The sequence below is a fragment of the Perognathus longimembris genome, chromosome 17 (genome assembly GCF_023159225.1).
Source record: "Perognathus longimembris pacificus isolate PPM17 chromosome 17, ASM2315922v1, whole genome shotgun sequence".
Taxonomy (NCBI): Eukaryota; Metazoa; Chordata; class Mammalia; order Rodentia; family Heteromyidae; genus Perognathus; species Perognathus longimembris.
In genome coordinates, this window is record NC_063177.1 from 25,525,008 (window position 1) to 25,542,058 (window position 17,051).

At 38.4% G+C, this 17,051-nt stretch overlaps 1 protein-coding gene across 5 annotated transcripts in view; it reads right to left on the reverse strand.

The window, feature by feature from the left end:
- Positions 1-780: 780 nt before the first annotated feature.
- Ggnbp2 (gametogenetin binding protein 2) overlaps positions 781-17,051 on the reverse strand; it is a 34,575-nt gene continuing 18,304 nt past the window's right edge. The window contains exons 6-15 of one of the 5 annotated variants that reach the window (XM_048367088.1): positions 16,179-16,304; positions 15,972-16,085; positions 10,540-10,749; positions 9,353-9,527; positions 6,336-6,515; positions 4,981-5,128; positions 4,569-4,694; positions 4,343-4,491; positions 3,529-3,750; positions 781-1,585 (exon numbers count right to left, since the gene is read on the reverse strand). In XM_048367088.1, coding sequence (XP_048223045.1) covers positions 1,382-1,585; positions 3,529-3,750; positions 4,343-4,491; positions 4,569-4,694; positions 4,981-5,128; positions 6,336-6,515; positions 9,353-9,527; positions 10,540-10,749; positions 15,972-16,085; positions 16,179-16,304 — 1,654 coding nt within the window. In that variant the 3' untranslated portion in view covers positions 781-1,381. Of the gene's footprint in view, positions 1,586-3,528; positions 3,751-4,342; positions 4,492-4,568; positions 4,695-4,980; positions 5,129-6,320; positions 6,516-9,352; positions 9,528-10,539; positions 10,750-15,971; positions 16,086-16,178; positions 16,305-17,051 lie in introns of all 5 variants that reach the window. The other 4 variants (XM_048367085.1, XM_048367087.1, XM_048367089.1 and 1 more) reach the window with 4 other exon arrangements.

Sequence of the window (17,051 nt, forward strand, 5' to 3'; positions counted from 1 at the left end):
GGCTTTTAGGGCTTTCATAATAACTTGACTATTCTGGTGGTGGAGAGGATCAGCTCACAGCAAGGGATACAGTCATATTTTATAGTTTCCATGATGAAAACAAAGAAGACTCTGAGAGGAATCTTTATTCATTTTACCTCTGTCCCAATTCTATACGATTAGATTTAAAAGACAACTCAGGAGGTGGATCAAAGAAATATCAACTATGAAAACTAAATCTAAGCATCCACTGTTGTCCACTTGAAAACTTAGAAATTTGTTTGGGGAAAAAAACCACCTAAAATTCACTCCATACACTACAAGAATTAACTGCCCTACCACCTGTTGGCTGCCCACCAAATACTATCCATATGTACACACAAAGCTCTAAGTGTATGTTGTTTATTGTGCTATTTGACTTGGCCTTCTAAGTGGCAACAAAATGCCATTCCTGGAGAAACATTGTTTTCAGACAGCTTTTGACAGCAGTGACTTTACCGCTGGAAAACAGGTAAGAGTGTATATGCACTTATACAGATAACAATACAGTCAGCTCTCAGAGCATCCTTCTGAGCCCCATCGTACATGCGGAATAATTATCAGATAATTCCTGACTGAAATTCTGCTAAATTTCGTTTTCATTCTTCTAAGTCCATATGAACCTCTGAGATATTTTTTTTTGTTTACCTCTTAAGAAGTTTTATAGAGCATTAAAAACCATGAGAAAGCAAAATGCTAGCCAGTATTTAAAGGTATTGCAGCAAATTTATTCTTTCAGAACAAGATTAAAAACTGCTTTCCCCCCCGGTTAACTCTCTGATCAAGAGAAGAACTTTTAGTCTTCAACAATCTGTATCTCTATTCCCATTTGCTCTGCATCCTCTGTCCATCAACAAGTACCAAGTTCACAAGTGGCAAATACTAAAATACTGCCATACATTAAGTAGAAACATGTACACCAAATTCTACTATGCGTATTAATAAATATTCTTTATTTTAAATTTTGCACATTGCGCTTTAACATTACATCCAAACATTTCGTAAGTGGATGTCTACTTTGTAAAACCATATATTCAGCTCATTGTCATTTCTGTACAGAAGTATAAGTACAACATTACTTTGCCACTAAGTTGCTTTAGTAAGTCTCACAGGAAGAGAAACATTTAATGAAAAGAGATGGCTTAAATCATATGGCAGGCCTGCATAGCCACGCAACTAAAGACACAAGCCTGAAGAAAGAACAAACTAATGAGGTTACCTCCACCGTCTCCCAAAACAAGAAAGAATCACATTGATTTTAAGATAAAATTTTGCCATAAGTCACTAAATTAAGAGTTTTTGAAAGAGAAGGCGCAGTAGTCATCTTGAGTGTTTCATTGAAAGACAGAGCTATTTTATTTATTTAATTTGCTCCAGCCGTTGTCAACAAGCCACTACAAATGGGCCTCTTGTGGTCATTTAAGCGGCAATATTTATTAAATTTCTCCTTCAGATGCTGTCGGTATTGTTCTCTATTGCTGTAGAAAGATTGGTTATTAGCCATAAATGACTGTATTTCATCTTGTGAGATAAAGATTTCCTCATCTGAAGTACATTCAGATTCATCCTGCAAATTAAAGAAGCAGTTAAAAGCATTAAAGAATACAAAATGCTAAGCCCACAGAACACAGCTAAAAATTAAAGCAGCCTAGCTTCTTAGTTTCAACTGTGTCACATAAAACCTTTTACTGGTTGACATAAGAATCATGTCATCATCCTATCTTAGAAAGTAACATATGAGAATAAAATTAAGCTCAACTTAGTTTAAAATACTGAATTTACAATTTATCCTTAATGTAGGCATCAAAGTTATGTTAACACGTTACTCTGCCTTTTATAAATGACTGATTAGCCAGGTGTGGTGGCTCACACCTGCAATCCTAGCTTCTCAGGAGGTGGCGACTAGGCAAACTGTAATGAGGCCATCTCGGGCAGAAAAGTTCACCAAGACCTCATTTCAAGCAGTTAAAAAAACAAAAAAGCTTGAAGTAATGGCATGTACTTGTCATCCTAGCTAATAGCTAAAAAGAAGGATCTCCATTCAATAGCAGCCCTGGCAAAAAATAAAAACCCTATTGGAAAAAAAAAAAAAAAAGAAAGCAACAGGGCTAGGGTATGGTTCAAGTAGTACTGCACCTGCCAGGAAAAGACAAAGCCCTAAATTTAAACCCAACACTATCAAAAAACAGCATGATCACAGATAGATGTAATTAGTTACCAAAGACTTGACTTAGCTTTAGTGGGCACTTTGTTGAAAGTTTTATCTCTACAAAGTAAGTAAAAGATAACTTTTTTACCTTCAAAAGTTACAGAGCTCCAAAAAGAAATGTACTCTTTACCTGACTTATGTAAGTAACTATAAACCCTCTGTACATCACCTTTATTTAGCAATTAAAAACAATTTACAAGCTGGGCACTGGTGGTTCACACCTGTAATCCTAGCTACTCAGGAGGCTGAGATATAAGGACTGTGGTCCAAAGCCAGCTGGGGCATAAAAGTTCCTGTAAGACTCATTTCCTATAGACTACTCAAAAAAGCCAGAAGTGGCACTGTGGCTCAAGTGGTAGAGAGTTAGCCTTGAGCACAAAGAGGCTCAGGGACAGGCCCCAGGCCCTGAGTTCTAGCCCTAGGACCAGCTACAGAGCATTGCCACTAAACTGTACCATGTGTGCGTGTGTGTGTGTAAATATCTTCTACCTCCTTTCAACACAAACACACATACTTTGCACTGGGTGGTCACATGAAATCCAATGTAATTCATATAAAGTTATAGGACTGTGTCAATTAAAATATTTTTCAAGCTCAGTTACGTTTTTATCCTACACAATACCTAATAGGAGTAACCTAGAATGCAAGCTTTACTTGATATTCTATAGCCTTTCCTGGTCTGGAATAGTGGCTATCATAAATTGCCACTCAGGCAAAATTTGCTTACAACAGCCTCCTTCAAAGAGATAGATTGCTAGACACAATGCTACTCCTCTCTAGCCTGTTCACCCATCTAGTGTCTGCTGGCACTTAGACAGAGGAGAACAAAAAAGTGTACTCCAGAGAAGCTGCATGGAGTAGAAGAACAGAAATGCAGGCATCAAATACTATCTTCTTCATTTCTCTCTATTTTTTTAAGCCCCTCCCTCCCTTCCTCCCTCCTTCCCTTCCTCCCTCCCTCCCTTCCTCCCTCCCTCCTTCCCTTCCTCCCTCCCTCCCTCCTTCCCTCCCTTCCTTTCAGTCCTGAGGCTTGGACTCAGGGCCTGAGCACTGTCCCTGTCTTCTTTTTGCTCAAGGCTAGCACTCTGTCACTTGAGCCACAGCACCACTTCTGGCCATTTTCTGTATATGTGGTGCTGGAGAACTGAACCCAGGGCTTCATGTATATGAGGCAAGCACTCTTACCACTAGGCCATATCCCCAGCCCCCTTCTTCATTTCTTAAAAGCTCCTCACTACACCCCACCTAAAACCCTCAACTACTATCCTCACATCTACAGTAACACATCGTAGATTACTTACGAGGAGTTCAACTAAGCTCTTGGCACCTTTTCCAGAATCAGGACCAAATGATGTTTCTGTAGGTTCTGCGAACCAAGGCAGTGGCTGCCCATCCTTTTCAGTACTACAACAACTTTCAGGATGTGCATCTTTGGTCTTGTCGCGGTGGAACACTGTGTGCACGGTATTTCCTGAGGTCTCTCGATTACCTGGATCTGTAATACAGCCTCCAAGCTTTTGGATCTAAAACCACAGTGAAAAGATTGCCCAGGTAAAAAGAAAATAATTGTTTTAGAAGACAACCAACTTCTATGGAGCCCTGGGTTCCAAAGCATGACAACAACAACAAAACAAAACAAAATGCCCTACTTAGGTTAAATCTTAGAAGGGAACAATGATGAGTAACAGCAGCCACTGGCACTTATTAAACATTCCACATGCCAGGCTAGCTAACCTGCCATCCTCTAACTGCACCTTCATGGGACCTAATAATGCTAAAAACTACTGTTGCCATTTTGCAAATGGGAAAACTAAATAAACTGCTCAAGATTACAGAGCTAAGTTAAATCTAAACTATTGTGAAAATAAATAAGATTTATGATTCTCATCAACATGAAGTTTTCGACAAATTAACATCCTTCTCCCCAACACACACACACACACACACACACACACACACACACACACACACACACACACACAGAACAGCCGAGGGAACTACATAACATATTCGTCCAAAAAAATGTAAGTTCTAGCAGCTAAATTACACGTCATGTCTAAGAATATACACTGTTTTCAACAGCAGAAGTTTAAAATGACAAGCTGTAACACTTACATGTTCGTCACATTTCAAAATCTTGCTTTTCTTTTTCTTCTTTTTATTCTTGCCTTTTGTGTTATTCTCTTCGGAATTTGCCCAGCATTCAACACAACTATCACCATCATCTTCTTTGTCTTCACAGTGATGAACACAGGAATCATCACCTGCAAAAATCAATAATCCTTATTTATGATCTTAAATCAGTCAAGTAGTAGAACTTGGAACTATAATCTGAACCTACCATGTTCATCATGATTACAAATGCCTTCAGTGCAGGCAACATCCGAACCTTCTCGAGAGCCTGTTTCACTCCCTTCCATGCTAGATGAATATCCACAATCACTACCATTACAGTGCGGAGATGTGCCTGGGAAAAAAAACCAGGTGAAGTTATTAATGTAGTATAACCAGTGGAACCTGTCATCATTAATATAGGACAACCAATGGGATCAGGGAAATTTTTCAAAATTGATCACCTAATGACAGTAGAGATATATACAGAACACAGAGAAAAGAGATATTATTTGACTAAAATGAATGATATTTGGTGGCTAAAATGGAATTTTAACATTCCACATTACAAAATCCCTTGAAGTTCTAACATTCAAAAAAGAACCAAATTTAAGAGTTAATTTTAAAATGAAATAACTTACCTTTCTTTATTTTAGGGGACCCCAAAAGATTGCCACTGCTAGGACAGGTACATGATGTATTTTCATTGGTAACAATTACTTCTACACAACCATTACCATCTTCAGTGCTGCCACAGGCTTTGCAGCTATTTTCTATGAAGTCTGCTTCCTTTAAGGTCAACATTAAGAGATATTAAACATTAGGAGATTATTACATTACACCTCCATAATGGCTACATTTTAGTTTATTTAATTAAACAGGAGTTACAATACTGTCAAGAAAAATCACTAAGCCACTTCAGGACTGTGAACCAATCAGTGGAATATAGTTAAGAGTTAATGGTACTGCCAGGTGCTAGTATAGCTCACATCTATAATCATAGCTACTCGGGAGGCTGAGATCTGAGAATTAGGTTCAAAGCCAGCCCAGGCAAGAAAATCTATGAGACTCTTCAATTAACCACATTAAAAAAGCCCGAAGTGGAGATGTTGCTCAACTGGTAGAATATCAGCCTTCAGCAAAAAAAAATGGAGGGGGGGGAAAAAAAAGTGGAGGGACAGCACCCAACTCTTGAATTCAAGCCCCAGAACCAGCACCAAAAAGAAAGAAAAAAAAGAAAAGTTAATGGCACCACAGCCTTGGCAGAGAAGTGTTACATGCACATACACACACGAAGTTAATGGTACCAAGCAAATTTAAGGAAGCAGCTATCCCAGGTGTGATCACTGAGCCTTTCTCTATATCATAAATACTAATGAACATTTGGATCCTATTTGCCCTTTTCACTGTATTTTTATACTCCAGCAATAGTGCCTTGGCAAAAATTAAGGCAGCAGCAACCAGAGTGTACTAAAAGTTATATGTTGGGTGCCACTGGCTCACACCTGTAATCCTAGCTACTCAGGAGGCTGAGATCTGAGGATCATGGTTCAAAGCCAGCGGGGCAAGAGGGTGAGACCCTGGTTCACAATAGATACACACACAAAAACTGAGAACTGCTTTTGGTCACAACCAGAAATAACATTCTGCATATTGTGCTCTAACAGAATACTTAAAAGTCAGGTAAAGAGATAACCAACACCATCTTCATAAACCAAATGTATGACATTGAATATCCGAGCTTATACAAACTGAGGAAAAAGAGAATTCACCAACTACAGGAGTTCATATATTTAAAAAACATATCTGTGGCTCAAGTGGCAGAGTGCTAGCCTTGAGCAAAAAGAAGCCAGGGACAGAAGTCCAAGGCCCAGGAGTGGCAAAAAAAGAAACAACAACAACAAAAACAACATAGTAAAAATGCACAAATCAATAAAAAAAACTACCTATACACTTATGAGTTAATACTAAGGAATACTACCTTCTCTTGGCTTACTTCTTTTTCATCTGCTGTTTGTAAGGAAGTAGGAATATCACACACACACTTGTTTTTTCGTCTATTTTTCCGTTTTTGGCGTTTCTTTTCTTGCTTGAGTTCTCTTACACGTTCCTCTTCTGAAAATTCCTCACAAAGTTGTTCCAAGCGACTAATACCCTGTACTTTTTCAACAGTCATCTATTGCAAAAACAAATGTGAAAGTGATTATTACTTACACTATCCTTTATTGCTCCATAGGAATTCTCATTTGTTAGTTTTGTTTGATAGTACTGATGTTTGAACACAGTACCTAGCACTTGCTAGGCAGGTGCTCTCCTACTGAGCCACTCCTCTAGCCTCATTTGTCAAATTATATCAAATACAGCTAAGTAATATTTCATGCTACAATTTAATCAGAGTCTCCATAAATAAGTTTTTAAAAATACTTTTTTCTGGGCTGGGGATATAGCCTAGTGGCAAGAGTGCCTGCCTCGGATACACGAGGCCCTAGGTTCGATTCCCCAGCACCACATATACAGAAAACGGCCAGAAGCGGCGCTGTGGCTCAAGTGGCAGAGTGCTAGCCTTGAGCGGGAAGAAGCCAGGGACAGTGCTCAGGCCCTGAGTCCAAGGCCCAGGACTGGCCAAAAAAAAAAATAAATAAATAAAAATACTTTTTTCTTTTGCAGTGCTGATGATCAAACCCAGGAACTTTCACATGTTTTGTACACTCTTAAAAGAACTACTCAAAGTCAATATACAACTATTCCTTGTGAGAAAGATATACTTAGATACATACCTATGAACAAACAATATTCTAATTTCATTATCACCATTATTATAATTATATTGCTGTAGTACTAGGGATTGAAGCCAGTGTCACTGAGCTATCTACTCAGATGATTTTTATCTTTCTTTGAGACTGGGTCTAAGTTAAATAGACTACAGACACCTAATACTCCTACCTAAGTCTCCCAACTACTGCAATTATGGGCATGTACTATCATGCCGGGCAGTATTTAAATTTTAAAAAGCAGAATAGCCAGGTGTCTCTTACACCTTTAATCCTAGCTACTCAGGAGGCTGAGACTTGAGGATTACAGTTCAAAGCCAGACCACGCAGCAAAGTCTGTAAGACTCTTATCTCCAATTAAAGCACCAAAAAGCCGAAAGTGGAGCTGTGGCTCAAGTGGAAGTAGAGTCCTAGTCTTGAGCAAAAACGCTCAGGAACAGCACCCATGCCCTAAATTCAAGCTCTAGGATCAACACTAAATAAATAAATACAAAGAAGAATAAACCATTAACCAATTCCTTCAAATAATGAAAAGACTATTTAACCTGGCTAGATGATTAAACTTCTGAAGGTACAAACAAAAAGAAAAAAAAATCTGCCCACTGAAAACTTAAAACTCTGCCCAGCCTAGCACTTAGCACTGGTGGCTCACGCCTATAATCCTTACTACACAGGAGACTGAGACCTAGGGATCACAGTTCAAAGCCAGCCCAGGCAGGAAAGTCCCTGAGACTCTTATTTCCAATTAACCCCCAGAAAACTAGAAGTGGAGCTGTGGCTCAAAGTGGTAGAATGCTAGCCTTCAAAAAGAGCTCAGGGACAGTACCGAGGCCCTGAGTTTTAGCCCCACAACCAACAGAAATAAAAATAAATAAATAAAACTCTTCCCATTGAAAACTATTAAAACTCTTCTCAGACTTTCCAGAACAGCATTCTTAAAGTTCATGGATGATTTCAGAAAAAGATTTCATCTCATTTTCAAAAGGCCTGTAAAAAGGGTTACAACTATGGCTTGATATATAGGAAATATTTATTAGCCAAATATTGTGGAATATGAATGAAAAAAGTTAAAATCACAAGCACTAAACCCAATAGTCAATTATAAAAAGCCTTCAATAGTCTTTTAAAAGAAGTTCTTGCCAGGCATAGTGGCTCATGCTTATAATCCCAGCTACTAAGGTAGTAGAAGATCAGAAAGACTGCTCTTTTGCTCAAAGCTAGCACTCTACCACTTGAGCCACAGCACCACTACTGGCTTTTTTCTGTTTATGTGGTAATGAGGAATCAAACCCAAGGCTTCATGCATGCCAGGCAAGCACTCTACCACTAAGCCACATTCCCAGCCCAGGAATGACTGTTATTTGAGCCCAGCCAGAACAAAAAGGAACAAAAAGTTCGTGAGACCCCCATATCCCAACCAATAGTGGTTATACACACCTCTCATCTCAGCTGTTTAGCCAGGCAAACAACTGGGCACAGGCAAAATAAGACCCTATCCCCAAAATAACAAGAGCAAAAAAGGGCCATGGGCATGGCTCAAAGTAGTAGAGTGCTTGCCTAACAAGATGAGGCCCTGAGTTCAAATTCAGTAATGCAAAAAGAAATAAAAAATAAGCTTTTTTTTCCTTCCCTGAACCCAGGGCTTTGTACATGTTAGGTAAACATTCTATCCCTGAGCCATACCCCAAATCCTAAAAACAATTCTTGTATCAATGGCATGCATAGTATAATTTTTTTTTTTTTTTTTTTTTTTTGCCAGTCCTGGGCCTTGGACTCAGGGCCTGAGCACTGTCCCTGGCTTCTTCCCGCTCAAGGCTAGCACTCTGCCCCTTGAGCCACAGCACCGCTTCTGGCCGTTTTCTGTATATGTGGTGCTGGGGAATCGAACCTAGGGCCTCGTGTATCCGAGGCAGGCACTCTTGCCACTAGGCCATATCCCCAGCCCCAATTTTTTACTACTATATTTTCTCAAACCGAGACCCAAAGATTTCTTTTTGTGGCTTTTAACTTTTCATTAGTCAGGTTTCATATATACCAACTTATACTTCCTAACTCTAAGGGGAGGAAAAAAGGTTAGAAGAATAAAAAGATTTTTAAAAATGAGGAAAAACTCACAAATCTAAACCCTAGTTCCCCAGAACCTCTCTCCACCCAAAGTTATGTGTATGAATGAACCACAGTTCTCTGAGCACTGGTGTCTTACATTAAGATTCAAGGCAGTAACTTAACCATACAATCTTACCTCAAAGCTCTTTCGTAAAGCATCAACACCAAGATAGAAAAGCATCTGCCATGTCTGTTCTTCTGCCCGTAGTTTTTGCCAGATTCGATGTAGTCTTTCATAAAGATGAATTCCCAAGCAGGTCAGAACTTCTTCTTGAGCTATATCTATTGTCTTAGCATGCCTTTCTCTTCGCCTATACAGAATAATAAATTGTGTCTTACTTCCTGAAATATCTCCACATCCGGGTTTTAAACACAAGCTGCCTAATCACAAGACAGCTATACATTTACAATCAATTTATATGCACATATATGTATATATAAATTTATTAAAACACAAGCATGCATGTATATAATGAATGAGAAGTACACAAGCAAGTAGAATTAAGTCCCAATATCACTAAAATAAGGTAATTCGGGAACTGGCTCTAAAGAGAAGGGTTTTCAGGTCTAGAGAAGCCATATCAGGGTCTACCTCACAATAGACTTGACAGTTCCTTTCACCTTTCAATTATAGAAAATTCCTACTGTTTGTTTGGTTTAAGGGAGAATAGAGAAAGGCAATGTGATAAAGTAATTCAACCACAGACAAAGCTGTCTAGTTCAGTCTTTACTAGAAGTACTCGTAGTGACTTTGTGTTCTGTCTCTGAACTCTAAAACACCTAGCTGAAAGTAGACACTCCAATAACAGCTAATACATAAACATATAACATGCAAAGGAAATGAGTCTGACTTATTCTGTGAACAACATTTTTTAAACTTAGTTTTAACAAAGCCAGAGATGACATTTAAGATTATAGTAATTACATAGTATACACAGTTCATGAATTACAAAAATATAGCACTTCTTAACTCACTGATGTAAAGATCTCACTTCTATAAAGCCATCATCATGAACAAAACCTAATAATGCATGAAGAAAAATGTCTTCTAATCATTTTCAAGTGAAAATGATAATCCATAATAATGAAAGCCAAAAAAAAAAGCCCATCTCCCTTGAAGCAAGAAGGAGCAAAAAGACTAAACCAAACACCAAAGATCAGTTTTCTCATATTTTCACATGTTCTAGCAAGAAAATATGATCTTTACAAGCACAACTGAATTTATACATACATCATATATGTAGATGCAAAGGTGATGAAAATAAACTTTCAGTAATAAAATGAAGCAAAGCGCTAGATAGCCCATTCTAGCAAACTACATACTCATACCCTCCTGCGAACTCTGGCTCAGCACGACCCAAAAGATGTGCAATGAAGTCTGTTTCACAGCAAACATGTATGTGTCGCTCATGTGGACAGCACCGCAAGCCTTCATAAAGTGCAGCACAGTAGCCCTTTTCTTTGCTGCAATCAAGTTCACCGATAAGGATATTGTATGCTCGGAGGACTTTATTTTTGCAGTCAGTGCAAAACCTGTTGAAAAGAAAAAGCTCAAATTAAGAACTGGGTCTGTGATCATTTCATACAGTAAATAACAGTATACCAGACTGGCACCAACTCCCAAAATGTGTCAAATGTGCATATTAATTGGACACATAGGCGTCTAGTTCATATATAAGCTCAGGTACTCAGGAAGCTTAGGCATGAAGATTGCTTTAGTCTAAGAGTTCAAGTTCAACGTGGGTAGTACAGCAACACCTTACTCATTCAAAAAAAATGTGTGTGTGTGTGTGTATAAAACACATGAATGTAGCTAGTTTTAAGTTATAGAAGTACACACCCTTAAAGAATAAGGTAGATGTCAGGCACAGGTAGCTTATGCCTGTAAACCTAGCAAGTCAGGAGGCTGAAATCTGAGAGTCATGGTTTGAAACCAGCCCAGGCAGGAAAGTCCATGAGACTCTTATCTCCAATTAAGTACCAGAAAAGCAGGAAATAGAACTATGGCAAGTGGTAGAGCATTAGCCTTGAGCACAAAAGCTCAGGGACAGCACCTATGCCCTGAGTTCCAGCAAGGCAGATATATACTTAGTATTCATAAAATACATGTGCAGAAAATAATGCTAAAGAGTAGGCATTTATATTTCAAGATCTATTTTACAGAACTAAGAAGTAGCCTGGTGCTGGTGGCTCATGCCTATAATCCTACCTACTCAGGAGGCTGAAATCTGAGGACTGTGGTTCAAAGCCAGCTTGGGCAAGTAAAGTCTGTGAAACTTTAATCTCTAACCGCAAAAAAGCCAGAAGTGGAGCTATGGCTCAAATGATAAGAGCTAGCCTGAGCACACATACACACAAAAATCAGGGACAGTACCCAGGCCCTCAGTTCCAGTCCCAGGATTGGCACACACACAAAAAGGAGGCAATAAACCAATAACTCTTAGCTACGTTCCCTCTCCTTCCTACCCCTGAAAATAGTTGATAATTCAGCCAGTAAATTTTTATTCACATTTTTACAACTATATTTTAACACATTAAATATTTGAATGTCGGGGCAAGGATTAGTATATACATTTTTTAATCTACTAGTAGCTTCCAAGAGTCAAATTCATTACCAAAAATATGCACTGAGATTATTAAATACAGATTATATACAGAAATGTGTTTGATACAAGTATAGAAAACGTGTACATTTAGAGAAGGTTGAAACTTTCATTTAACAATCAAAAAGAAAAGAACCGGGCTGGGAATATGGCCTAGTGGTAGAATACTTGCCTCGTATACATGAAGCTCTGGGTTTGATTTCCTCAGCACCATGTATATAGAAAAAGCCAGAAGGGGTGCTGTGACTCAAGTGATAGAGTGCTAGTCTTGAGCAAAAGAAGCCAGGGACAGTGCTCAGGCCCTGAGTTCAAGACCCAGGACTGGGAAAGAAAAGAAAAGAAAAGAAAAGAAAAGAAAAAGAAAGAAAGAAAGAGAGAGAGAGAAAGAGAGAGAGAAAGAGAGAGAGAGAAAGAGAGAGAGAGAAAGAAAGAAAGAAAGAGAGAGAGAGAGAAAGAAAGAAAGAAAGAAAGAAAGAAAGAAAGAAAGAAAGAAAGAAAGAAAGAAAGAAAAGAACAGAACAGACTAGATACTCAGGAGGCTGAGATCTAAGGATTGCAGCTCAAAACCAGCCTGGGCAGTTAAGTAAGTCATCTCCAGAAAACCAGAAGTGGTGTTATTGCTCAAAGTGGTAGAGCACTAGCCTTGAACAGAAAAAAACTCAGAGACAGCACCCAGGCTCTGAGTTCAAACCCCATGACCGACAAAAAAAGGAAGGGAGGGAGGAAGGAAGGAACAGAGCCAGTTTTTATGGGTTTTCACTTGTTTGCTTTTCTTTTGTGCACGTGTGTATGCAAGTACTGAGGCTTGAACTCAGGACCTGGGCATTGTTCCTGAGCTTTTTGCTCAAGACTAGTGCTCTACCACTTAAGTCATAGTTCTAACTTCTGGCTTTTTGGTGGGTAACTAGAAATAAGAGTCTCATGGCCTTTCTTGCCCAGATGGCTTCCAACGGCAATCTTCAGATCTCAGTCTCCTGAGTAGCTAAGATTAGATGCATGAGACACAAGTACTGGGCATTTGTTTTTGAGACAGTCTCAAAACAAACAAACACCCATGTAAGAGACCAACCAGTCTCAACCTCATAAGCCTTATGCCTTGGCCCTGAATGGTAGGAGTGTTCCACTGCATCTGGCAAATCCTTATTTATCTTTGAATTCTTGAAACAGTTAAGAGCTTCTTGTTTTTTTTAAAAAGTCAAGCTTACAATATTTCTAACTGGCTAGCTTCAAAGAAGTTGGGTGAAGCAAGGAAAATTCAACAAAGTTTTAAATTTATTTATCTACTGAATCCAATGGTTTACAGCTAAGGTGTATCTATATAAAGATGACTCATGAAGAGGCATGATGGTGCACACCTGTAATCCTAGCTACTCAGGAAGCAGAGAGCAGAAGGATCAGAAGTAGATGTCAGTCTCACCAAAAAGTTATTGACCACCTTTAACAAGCCAGGGCAGTGGCACAAGCCTGTCATTCTAGCTACAGGAAAGTATTAGGAAGATCACAGTTCAAGGCAAAAAATAATTAAAGGCAAAAGGGCCTGGAGCATGGCTCAAATGGAAGAGCACTTGCCTATCAAATACAAAGTCCTGAGTTCAATTAAACCATACTACTTCCCCACCCCAAAAAACAAAAAACAACAAAGATAACAAATCATAGAGATGACTCATGATTCAGTAACTATTCAACATCCTGCTCTTTCATAAGGACCAAACTATCACTGGAAACCAGAGACATCAGGAATATCCAATAAGCAACATCTTAAACTCAATGTCCCAGGGCAGTTTTTGTTCCCTCCTAATCCCTGTTAAGGATATCATAATTCTCCCTAGATCCCACTATTTAAAGTTGGAGTCAATTGTTATAATTGTCTTTCATAGATCTCTTGAAGGTCCCTTTGTTTCAATTCCCTATGCCAATGTTTAAGTTGCCTGGCTTATTTATTCTTTTAAGCCCCACAGAGAAGAGAAATAATAAATAAATTGCAAAAAATTAAAAAGCTTAATTGGTGTCCCCTACCTGGTTTTCCTAAGAGGGGTGAAAAAAAAAAAGGCCCAAGAATTAAACAGATAATACTCCAAAGATGATTCACAAATGCCCAATTCTTCCAAGCACTAATGAATTTCTCACAAAATAGCTTTTCTAAAACTAATCTGATTATTTCTCCCATCTTAGAAATTATTCCCTGAATTCCTATTGTTTGTTTTTTTCTTTGTTTTGTTTATCTAAATAAAGAGCCAGAGTCTCAAGCAATCCTCCCACCTCTATCTCTTCCATAGTGGGATAACTGTGTCACCTTCCAGCTCCTGTTGTTTCTGACTTATATATCTTACTGTAATGTTTATCCTTATAACTAGCATGCATTACTTTGATGTACACATCTTTATGGCCAAATAGTAACAATTTTTTTCTTTAAATAAATATAAATAAAAATTAGAGGCTCTAAATCCACTGGATAAACAGAAGCAATAATTTATACAAGTACCATTAAATCACTGTATCTCAATAAAGCTTAAAAAAATGAAAAAAAAGGCTGGGCACCAGTGACTCATGACTGTAATCCTAGCTACTCAGAAGGCTGAGATCTGAGGATACTGGTTCAAAGCCAGACCGGGCAAAGAAATCCATGAGATTGTCCCCAGTTAACCACTCAAAAAAACAAACAAACCCCAAAACAGAAGTGGAACTGTGGCTCAAAGTGGTAGTGCAATAGCCTTGAACAAAACAGCTGAGGGACAGTGCCCAGGCTCTGAGTTAAAAAACCCCTAGCAACAAACAAACAAACAAAACACAATTAGATATCACACCTCATATTCATTAGAATGGTCACTATAAGGCATATAGAGTAAGTAGATTCTTTGCAAGCTGTTGGCAGGAATGTAAATAGTAAGTGTATCATGGAAACCAATTTGCAGGTTCCTCAAAAATAGAACTATCATATCTAGCAATCCAACTTTTGGCTATACATTATGGAGCTGGGCACTAGTGGATCATACCTGTAATCCTAGCTACTTAAGAGGATCACAGTGCAAATAAAGCCCAGGCAAAAAAGTCCCCCATGAGACTTATTTCCAATGAACCACTCAAAAACAAAACAAGACAGAAGTGGTGCTGTGGCTCCAAGTGGAAAGCACTAGCCCCTGAGCAAAACAGCTCAACGCCCAGGCCCCAAGTTCCAGGCCTCACAACCGAAAAAATATAGACTATCTATCTACCTATTTATCTATCTATCTATCTATATATGGTGTGTGTGTGTGTGTGTGTGTGTGTGTGTGTGTGTGTGTGTATTATACGGAATGTTTGTAGACCTTTGTTTACAGTATTACTTACAAAAGCCAAGATACAGAATGTCCATCCCAAACATTCATCAATGAATGAATGTGTTCTACATATATGAGATACTGTGTGTTTGTGTGTGTGTATTGTTGGTACTGGGCTTGAACACAAGGCCTCACACTCTTTACCTGATAAGCAGCCAGTGGTGATCTTGAGAGGAAAAGGCTAAGGGACAGCACACAGGCACTGAGTTCAAGTTCCAGCAAACACACACGCACAAACAAACACATATATGAGTCATACAAGTTCCAACTCTCTTTAAGGGTCTTGGCAATTACAGAACACTACACAAAGAATGAAGTGAAAAGCTGCAAATTTTTGTAAATGCCATCATAAAATGATTCTATCATCAAAAGGATTACTACAGTTTCCAAAGTGACTGATTCAGTCAAGCTCTGTTTCTTTTTCTTTTTGCCATTTCTGGGGCTTGAACTCAGGGACTGAGCACTGTCCCTGGCTTTTTTCTGCTCAAGGCTAGCACTCTACCACTTGATCCACAGCACCACTTCTGGCTTCTATATATGTGGTGCTGGGGAATCGAACCCAGGGCTTCATGCATGCTAGGCAAGCACTCTTACCACTAGGCCACAGTCCCAGCCCCCCAAGCTGTGTTTCTTAAAAAGCTGGTCTGGAATCAAAGGTGAATGCTGGCTCACACAAGAAGGCTAATTCTGAGATTCATCTCATAAAGCAACTGCCAATTGGCAATAAGCTCCACCTAGTACCAGGTGTTAATGGGGAGGCTGGAGTTCTATTACAAAGCAACAGGTCACACTGGGTTAACAGCAAAGGCACTTTCCACTCTGACTTGAGACTTACCTGTGTTTTCGAAGATATGTTTCTAGTGTTTCTAAAAGACAACTAGAGTCAATTAAAACTACTTCATCCCTGCATTCCTGGGACATTAGTTCCCATACATCCATCCAACAACCTCTGCAAAAAGAACAAAAATTAGTGAAAAGGGGGAATATTCAAGGGTGAAAGATTTATTTAAAAGGCAGAATATAAAGGATTGCTTGATTTTACCTGGCTGTTCCCTGGAAAGGTCCATAATGGAAAATGATCCTACACTTGCTGTCCTTCCTGTGGTCTTCACTACTTCTCTTATCTGTACTTAACTTCTCTGAACTGACACTGCTACTGCTCCCTTCACTGCAGTACAGTATAGTACAAAGCTTAGTGACACTGATATCATCTGAAGCAATAATTTCTACACTCTAAATAAATTAAAATTATGAATTCTTAACATTAAGATATTAGTATGATAAAACTACAAATTTGTATAATTACATATTTAGCCATATTAAAATGTTATTGTAGTGTGTTCACATCTTTATATAAGCTTCTGCTTAGCTATCAAGTTCATTTAATTCAATTTAACACTATAGTTATCAAAGTAATAATTGGTTCATATACAAAGCATTTCACAAGCAGATATACTTGGAATATTCTAGAGCCAAAAAGGCTTAAAAAGGTTTTAAGTATTTTTACCTATAAACAAGAATCAATCTTCACAAATTGAAAAATCTTAGAAGTTTTGATCTACTTAAATGCAATCATTAAGTGATTTCTTAAAAATCACTCCTTCTCATAGTTGTTTTTTGGCGACAAAAATCTTATCTTCGTATTTATAAGAAGCTAGAAAAGTTACAGATTAGTCATAGTAAATAAGTTGTACATTTACTAAAGATAATACACTTAGATCGACACTTCACATAGCCTAAACAAGTACAATATAAATAATTTTTTTAAACTTACTAAAAATTTCCCAGATTCCCCCGACCCCCCAGTCTCAATGTGGTACTGGTCATGCGTTTTGCTTTGTTGCAGATGTGGACTCCAAGAGAAATGTGTTTATATTCCATTCAAGGATAGTCTTCTTGATTTTTCATGATTCTG